Below are 9,518 nucleotides of genomic sequence, written 5' to 3'. Positions count from 1 at the left end.
CCATGTATAAGCAGTACAACTTAGTTATAAATTAATTTTTTTTAAACAGAAATAAGTAGCATTCCATATGTTACGAAAAATATTGTATACTCAACTTTAGCTGACTATTTCCGTATTATGTGAACGAAGTACGTGGTTATCTGAAATAGTTCTTAGATTTAAAGAGATGACCTCTATTTTGTGGGCGTGGAAAATTTTTCCTTTTAAAATAATGAAATCTTTGCAAAGGTTTAGAAAAAAGTATTTAATTATTTCACAAAATCTAAGATTAAAGTTTTTTTCATAACGAATACAATATGTTTAAAAATGTAGCTGTCTCATAGTAGTATGATATCTAATACATTTATGTAAATACATGTGTGTAATATAGGTGTTTTTTATACTTAAATAGCAATAACTGTTAAATCTAAACTATAATGTGTGATTCACAAAATGACTTTTGGGCTCTGTTTGTCGATTATTTTCTATATTTAACCAAAAATATAGCTATTTAATCATACACAAATATAAACTTAATATTTTATCACTGTTAAAACTTGTCCATAAGTATAAAATATCTAACAAATAAACATAACAGTTGATTTTAAATTCATTTTATCTCGAAACCATATACATCATTTATTTCAGTAATCTAATAAATTTTCGTCTTCGAAAACATTATCGATACTTCACTTGCTTTACTTGATAATTTTAATTTACATATGAATTAGAAAATAATTTATCGCATTTTTTTGGGCTTTTCGCTCATTGTAGTGTTATGAGCATCAATTTCATCAAGTGCTACTGCCGTGTAGACTTTCCTTTGTGGTATGAATCTGCAAAAAATATTATGCGTTAACAGAGAATCTTTGCAAGTAAGTATGGTATAAGCTTATCCATTTGTGTTTTTTTATCAAAGATTGGATGCATCCACGTACGCGTCAAAAAAATAATATTCCATATTGGTACTAAGGAGCATTCGTCAAGAGCAATAATTTAGCGTGCCCTACCAAAGATGTTACATGAATATCGAAAGCTACCCTAGTTTAATGGTAGCGCTTATATAATTTTATTATACAAATACACATGCATCAAACAAATAGTTAGGCATAAGCAAAAATTAACGAGAGGTGTGACATCTCGTTTGATTCATCTTTGAGATGGTACAATTAACAGCGGATTAATCTATTAATTTAATAAAACTAGCATAGTTGTCAAAAAAAAAGTACCGTATAACCACTTCTATTGTGATAGTGATTATACGTGATTAGTTTAAGAAATATCTACATGTTAACAGGAACATGGAAAAATGATCTTCACAGCAGTAAAAGTTGGCTTTATCAGTTTAAAAAAAATTTTTTTTGTTTTTGTTTATATCTATAGCTCCTAGAGAACCTTAACAACAGCTAAATTTTTTGTTAATAAACCTTATTCAAAATACGTCTCTGTTCAAGTCTATTATTTATCGATCATAATAGATAAATGGAAAAGAAGTAATTTATTTATTTATCGAGAGAAAAACTAATTTATTTATTTAAAGTGTTAAGTATTACATTTCTGTTTATCAACGTTTAGCTTTGATAGAAACATGATGATTTTCTTCAAATCTGATGTTTTAAATGTCTGTAAAACGGAACAAAATTTTTTAATATTTAAGCTTTTACTTACAAAAATTAATTTGTAAAAACTTAATCATAGTTATACGCAAAATTGTAGGGCATCTTTTGTTGTATAATTCAATAAAAGGTTGTAAAAGTTCTGTAAGAGCTTTAGAATCAGAGATAAAAGGAAGAAGCTAAATGAAAAATTTTTATTTGTATTTAAGCTGTTTAATAAATAATGAAGCCAAGTTTTCATTCGATTACGATGACTTTTTTCGTATTTTTGAGAAAAATCAGTTAAAAAATTCTCTGAGCTATAGACTACTAAAAAATTTTGGCCAGTATTTTTATACTTCATACTACCTCTTACGAAATTATGAAACTAGTGAAACAATGACGATGAGATAAAAGTTTCAAACAATTACATATCCTAAAGTTGCAAACAATTGCATAGCTCAACTAAAACAAAGCTATGTTCTAGTAAACTACACTACTCATTAACTATGAATTTGGAGTTACTGAATTTAAATCTTGCAGGACTGAGAATTCATCTTTGAATTGTTTTTCTAAGTGGTCAAAAAATTATAAAAATTGTTAATACCTAAAAGCTTGTCAAAACTAATGTTAATTGTATACAACACAGCTAAGCCAATCGTTTATTTTTGGCACGGTGTTTGAATGTAGTAACTGAAAACACACAAAAAATAGCCAGAAAGCAACGCAGGGCGCTGGAAAAAATTTTTGTTTCGTAAAACTACGTTGTTTAATTGTTAGCAAGAGATTCTGCCTCCATTATATGCTAGTAGAAGCTTGTGATGTTTGCAAAAATTAAATTGATTAAAAATTGTAACAACCTTCGAAAGAATGGCGAAATGTGGCGTGGATTGACGTCCCTCATTTTCGTCTCTCCCACTAAATAACTCGTTGCACAGGCAACGATGATAGTAACGAGACTACCGAACATCGTGAAATAAAATGCCGAGACTTGGTAGATGATCGAGGCCTCGCCAGTAATTGGTTTTTGTGGTCCAGCAATAAAAACAATAGACTCATGGAATCTTGCCGAGCAATTTTCTACTGATGTTGGTAAGGTCGGATGAACCGGCATTTTCTTATTCAACACAAGCCACTGAGTTGTAGCGACGTACCACAGCATTAGAACCAGAGACGTGCAAGCGCCAATGAAGGCCCCGACTTTTCCTACCCAAGGAAAAACGAGGCCAAGTAACAGAAGTCCAAGTAGCGCGCCCTCGGTTGCGCTGCTCAAGCTGAAAGCAGCCTCGTAAATTGTACCAAGTCTTTCCACCAAGAAGATCAAACCAATCGTTACAACTCCCACAAACACGGACAAAAACTGTAGGGAAGTTATGTTTTGGTTACTTACGTTAAAATAATTCTAAAAAAATTTCTACGAGAAGTTTACAACCTTCATAATGTTAGCAGCTCGTTTATCTTTTTGAGGAGTTTCTGGAATCCATCGGTCAACGCAGGTATCGTAAATAGTAGCAGAGAGAGTGTTTAAGCTAGCACTCATTGTCGAAAGTCCTGAACTGACCAAGCCAGCTAGAAAAATTCCCGGCACGCCAGGTAGGTGTCCGGCGATGTCCATCACATAATGCGGCAAAATTTGATCATTTCGGTTTATTAACTGGAAAAAATAATTTTATACTCATTAAATCGACCTATTTCTATGTTTTTGAATTTGACAGCTTATCATGCGTCAAACGAGCTGAAAAATATGATTTCATAAAAAGTGCAAAAATTGATAAATTACGAGTGTTGTGCATTATTTTTTGATACTAGCAGAGTGAAGATTTTCTGTTTGATTATTTGCTGTTTCATTGGTGTAAAAAATGACATTACTCACTATTGTTAAAAAATATATTCAGTAGCTTCGTACTAGAATTTGGCCCTTTGCACATTATAATTATACAAACCTTAGAAGTTGAACTTTGCGTTTAAAGTGTACAGAAATTTGTTGACTGAAAAGTTTTTTTGAAAACTTAAAATAGTCAGTTCTCAAAGCTTGAAAAAAAAAAATGTATCCAATCATTCACAAATTCCTTTCAGAGCTCATAGTTAAAATTGCCATGAACTGACAGACATGTGTACAAAAAAATATATGTATAAAAAGCATGTGTATAAAAAAATCTATGATTTATTTATGTAGAAAAGTCTACGCACAGGATTTCTAATTTTTATTATTATATAAATATTGTTAATTTTTTATATTTTATAGGCTCCGTGGTTTTATGTAAGTGGAATTGTTGGATATCCCCTTAAAGCTTGAGTTTTCCGAAAAGAAATCGAAATTTTGTTAGATAATCTCGATCACCCTAGAATTTCTGGCCGATTATTTAGTGTTTTTTAATAGGATAAGGTTTTTTCCCATTTCAAAATGTTTTTTTCACTACTTTTCTTTTTTAACAGTCCACAGATTTATAATCTCTTATTTTACTAATTGTCTATCACAAAGTATACTCGCATAAAGAATAAAAAATACCTGAGATTTTAATGGATCGCAATCGTGGTACTCGGCATACATCAACAGTCCCAGAAAGACGCAGCCAAGTTGAATGATTCCCCATCCAAATGATACGAGAAAAATCGCTCTAAGGTGGAGGAATTTTTTAAAAATAGAAGAGTAGTTTTTTTCTGATATTATGATTTGACTTACTTTTTCATATCTGATTTCTCTTTAAGGGCTAAAAATCGTTGAACAAACTTCTGCCCCAAACCCAAACGACTGAGCATAGAAGTTGTCAATCCAATAGATATAGCCCAGAATGTGTCTCTTCTTAGTAGACTTGGATTCATGCTGAAGTACAAATATTTTAAGTGAATAAGAGGAATGTGATGAATATAAACCAGATGTCATCGAAGGAACTTTTTTTTATGTTAATCATAAACTTTATCATTTATATGTATTTTTGCTCAAATACAAGGTTAGTAGTGTTAACGCCTGTACATCATTCTAATGGCTGAATAATTTATAAGAAAAAACATCAAAATAGTTTTACGAAGTAGAAAAATAATAGTTAAAGAATGAGACACATTTTTTTTCTTTTAAATTACACAAACAGTTCACAATCGCATAAAAATTCATAAACGGTGATTACAATTTTTTTGATACAAGTAACGGTACAAGTAACTAATAGCCGTTACTTTGATAACAACACTCGCTTTTCTATCGGAAATGAAAAATAAAAGTTATTCACACAATATACATATATCATCTTAACTGATAAAGCTGTTCTAATGTCTGCTAATCAATGGAAAAGATATTTATACCGAAAAAATAAGAAATTTTGTCAGTAAAATGTATTTAACAGCTACGTTAAATTTCTTGTCACGACAAATCATGGAAGGACCGTTGTCTTGTCCAGCTTTGTATATGCATGCATGAGTGAATCTTCAAGCTAAACACTTCAAAGATCCCGCCCAGGTGGTTCAGCATAAAAAAATAATAATAAGTCTTGAAAAACTTACTTAAAAAACTTAATGCGTTCACCTTGTTCGGCTATCCTCCATACTTGAAATACACCGCCTATCGAATACAATCCCAAAAATATGACAGCTACGAAACCAGCCAATGTGAAAACAAACTGTACCATGTCCGTCCACACTACGGCTTTTACACCACCCTAGTAACAATAACCATGAAATTAACTTAGTAACGTAACTGTTCTTTACATGATAGTCATAACAGTACTTACCAAACTAGTGTAAATGATGCACACTGTGCTAAAGATCGGTGTAAGTTCATGTACATCGAATCCGGTGACTTCCGAAAACGCCAGTGCCGGCACATAAAGGACGAAAGGGATGTACATCAACAGAGCTATGATGTAAAGGATCGAAGCTAATATTCGAGCCTTCCTTGAGAATCTCAGTTCCAAGTACTCGTAGCAGCTGGAAACTTGCAGGTCGAATAACACCGGCAGTGTCACGTATGTAGACAGCAAGCCTATTACAACGGCTGAAATTATCGTGGCGTAGTACTGACTGCCGAGTAAGTAGACTTCCGTTGGTACTCCAAGAAGCGTGATGCCTGATAGAAAACTGGAATATAATGATTTATTCGTTTTGTTCAAAGTATTTCATAAAGTAAATTTTTATCGAAGTTTTAGATACGTTACTGGATTTCTTTATTGTGCATCAATAAAAATTTTATTACCTCATGTTAATGTAACCATGACACTTTTATGTATGCCAATCGTTTTTGCAGTTATACGAATATATGATAGTCGATCATGTGTTTTCCAAGTGCTTGGTACAAGTTTAAGACGGACAAGCATTTAACCCCAGTGTTTTACTATCGCAAATGAATTTCGCATTTTCAGAGGTTTTGATCAAGCCGGTAAAAATCTCCCAAGCCACCTTAATCATGATTCATAAAAACATTTTTCTCATTTAATTTTATTGACGCATTCGTTCCTTTGTAAATTATCGATGACGCGTGCTCTCGTCTATTTTTTCATGTTATTCATTTGTTAAGATACAGACAGCTTATCTTTTTTTATTTTTTTTATTTTACTTGAGTAAAATGTCCTATCGTTTCTGGCTTTGTTAAGATTTAAAAGTATAAAAATCGTCAATTCAAAAAATTTCAATAAATTTTTCAAGAGCAGTGGAAGGACACTAAATGAAATTGTATGGCGATAAGATAAGCCTTTTTTACGTGCCCAATTTTTTGAAGATTGGTGAGTCCAGACAACAAAAGCATGGTAATATTTTTTATCCTCAAATTCAGAATAGTTAAAAATGTCAACGAAATAAGCTGTACAAGATAGTAACTAAGGAAATAGAGGGACTTCCAAATAATTAAGTACACAAATGAATGAATAAAAGACTTTTTGTATCCGTGTACTTAAATTGTTTTTCGTAGTTGTTGTTCAACGGCTCATATTCGGTTACATTGTTTTCAGATGTACTTTTATTATAAAATTTGACTTAAAAATTACCAGAGCTTTTAACTGATCAGTATACCAACATGTATCAATGAATTCATTTCATTAGTTTGCATCACTCAGAATATTTTGATTATCAATCTTGAAGAACACCGACGCTGTTCAATAGCTGAATATTACCTGACATCACATGTTTCAAAAGATAATTGTACAAGATTTAGCATGAATACTTTTGATGATGTAAAGATAACGTATTGCGAAAATATGTCCAACAATGTACCAAATCATAGATAAAAATTTCTTTCCACTTAATTTTAACGTATGTTGTTGTAACTTATTTCCGATTTAGTATTTAAAATTATGAGGTAGTAAAAAAAAATCCAATCACAATATGCACTTATTAAAATTTTCTGTGAAAAATAAGCACTTGTGGTGATTAATATAAATTATAGTTAAGATTCGATGCATTAGTGCACATTGTTTTATTTAAAAACCAACCAACCTTGCGAGTATACTCATGGCAACTGGAAAATAATTCATGGATTTTCCACCAAATAGGTATTCCAACTTGCTGTTTTGTTTGCTGAAAAATCCGAAGTAAACTCCGATCAAGAGACTGACTCCCAATAAACTTGAAAATATGGTGTAATCAATCCATCCAAAATTCTCATGATGTTTCAGCATTTTCACTTATATATGACGTACACTTGTGTTGAAATCTTAAACTCGTGACACTTCGTTTCATCAGTACGCCCGAGAAATCAGTGGGTGAGGTCAAGACGCCAAACTAATGACTGAGCGTAGGTGAATTGAAAAACGAAACTTTCATAAACGACACGATATCAGAAGAAATAAGTAGGGATAGCATATACAGTAGCGTATAAAATGTAATATTGTTGAGTAAAAATTATTAATGATCATGACTATGTATTCTACTAACTCAAGTTTCTAATCAATGTAATTTCGACTATTAAATTATCTCTATGTTTGATAAGGCTGTTTTTAGTCGTACTTTAGTTGTAATACACAAGTATAGAAAACTTTGTCATACGATATCGCCTTTTTTATAAAATGTATTGTACAACTACTATGCATACGTTGCAGTTGACTGCTTGATCTTTTGATGTTAAATAACTTGATTTTCCTAAAAAACTTGTTTCACAATCATTTAATGTTAACTTCATAAATCAAGAACTTTTTTTTAGTGTTTTTGCGTAACTATAACTTCTTTAGCTTACATATTATAGGTCAGCGAGTAGTCATGATATATTATACCGTTAATGGAAATACATTATTTTTGCTTACGTCCAAGATGATATTCAGTTCTAGTAGATTTTATTAATGCCATTATTTTACTAATGTACCTCATTTTCTTGGCTTCTCATAGACTTGAAACAACCATTCTCAACTGTTGGGGCATAAGGTAAAGTAGGGTGCAACCGGACAATTTTGAGAAGGAAAAAGTAATATCTTTTGTTTACGACAAAACATTACATTCTTACATAAAAAAATCGTTTTCTACTATTGAACAACCTTTTTTTTGTACTGATTGAAAAAAAACTCTTGTTTCCACTAAAAAATAATTAAATAATTGATTTTAAAACTTAACATCCTTTGCGGTGGAAGTCGGACACCTATGACAAGGACCCATAGGAAAGGAGGCAGTAGTTAGACAAGGGGAATCATTACTCGGACAGTAATGTTAATTAATCAAATGGGCATGCCACCTTGACGAGGTTATGTATGCCTTAAAGAAAGTTACACTGCTTGTAACGTGATTGATATAGCATTAAAATAGCATTAGGCAATCACCAATTGAGAAAAAAAACTTTAAAAATGCAGTACGCAATTCGCATCTTGCTTCTGATTCCACAACAAGGTTAGTTGCATGACCATACGTCCATGACAGCTTTCACAAGAAACACACAATTAATAAATAGTTTTTTTTTAAACTTTATTATGTAAAAAATAGGGTTACTTCGAACATTTTAAATAAAGTATAAATTATAATTAGTTTGAGGGACGGTCAATTTCGTTACTCATCTTTAGTTTTCTCAATATCCATCGCACAAATCATTAACCTATGGTTCGACTTTTTTTTATTACAGGGTGTAATAATTTATGGATTTATTTATTTAATGAGATATATCCATATGTTTTCCAAAAAGAGTTCTTATACTTGATATTACATTTACTCTCTTTTATAACTTTTGGGCTCCGCAATTCGCTAATGCTCTCGGATTGCTCAAGTTTGTACTGTCCTGAAGAACTGGCGGTTCACCAGCTATTTTACAGAGGATCGTTTACTGCATACCGATTTTGGACACTTCCTAGAGGTTTTAGTATAGTTATTAACTTGAAAAAATTAATAACGCTAGCAATAAATAAGCTTAAAGTTTTGTAAAATACGCTAGCTTTTTACTTCAGTTCAGTAGGATCCGCTAGGTGGCTTAGAAGTAAAATCGAAGCTATCTGCATTAGAATTAAGTAATATCCCCTAGCAAAATATCAAGTACCAAAGTCAATCACCGGCAGTGCATGAAGCATAGAGCTGAGAGTCGTGCAGCTGGGTGTCCTGGCTACCGTCGACACTGTTCTGTATTGGATAAGCGACTTAAGTCGAACTCCATCCCAAACTACCAAGATTGACGCGTGTCATGAATAAAAAGATGTTCAAAAAGCTAACGTCTCCGACGAAATACCAGGAGACGGATCTAGCCAGAGCACAATCTCTAGCAATTTAGGGTTTCATGGTCATTCTTACAACCGACCTGGGGCTACTAGAGTAGATTTTTCTACAACAGAAAACCAGTAAAAACAACCCTGAGTTCGGAGAGCCACAATGGCCTCCTTCTCAGTGGTTCCTCTCAATGGCACACCCACAGAGAAGATAATCACCAAGTCCACTTCCGAGACCAAAGGTAAATAGCTGGTTATCCGGGGAACAACCCGAATACTAGATTTTCTTCAGCCATTGACGTACCTTCTTCCAGCTAGATCTCCATACGCAAAGACTCCAAGTATAAGA

At 32.4% G+C, this 9,518-nt stretch overlaps 1 protein-coding gene across 1 annotated transcript; it reads right to left on the bottom strand.

Annotated features, from left to right (window-relative positions):
- Positions 1-599: 599 nt before the first annotated feature.
- LOC106637647 (sodium-coupled monocarboxylate transporter 2-like) lies at positions 600-7,264 on the bottom strand. Its single transcript, XM_089595956.1, has 8 exons — positions 6,993-7,264; positions 5,297-5,642; positions 5,070-5,224; positions 4,258-4,398; positions 4,084-4,192; positions 3,007-3,228; positions 2,435-2,934; positions 600-815 (listed from the first exon to the last, which is right to left on the bottom strand). The coding sequence occupies exons 1-8, from the start codon at positions 7,172-7,174 to the stop codon at positions 719-721; spliced, it is 1,752 nt and encodes a 583-aa protein (XP_089452082.1). The 5' UTR covers positions 7,175-7,264; the 3' UTR covers positions 600-718.
- Positions 7,265-9,518: the final 2,254 nt, after the last annotated feature.

The sequence above is a fragment of the Copidosoma floridanum genome, unplaced genomic scaffold (assembly GCF_036245765.1).
Source record: "Copidosoma floridanum isolate Cflo_tuat_1 unplaced genomic scaffold, Cflo_Japanese_pri ptg000029l, whole genome shotgun sequence".
Taxonomy (NCBI): domain Eukaryota; kingdom Metazoa; phylum Arthropoda; class Insecta; order Hymenoptera; family Encyrtidae; genus Copidosoma; species Copidosoma floridanum.
Note: the sequence above shows the minus strand (reverse complement) of the source record. Positions and strands in the feature narration are given on the sequence as shown.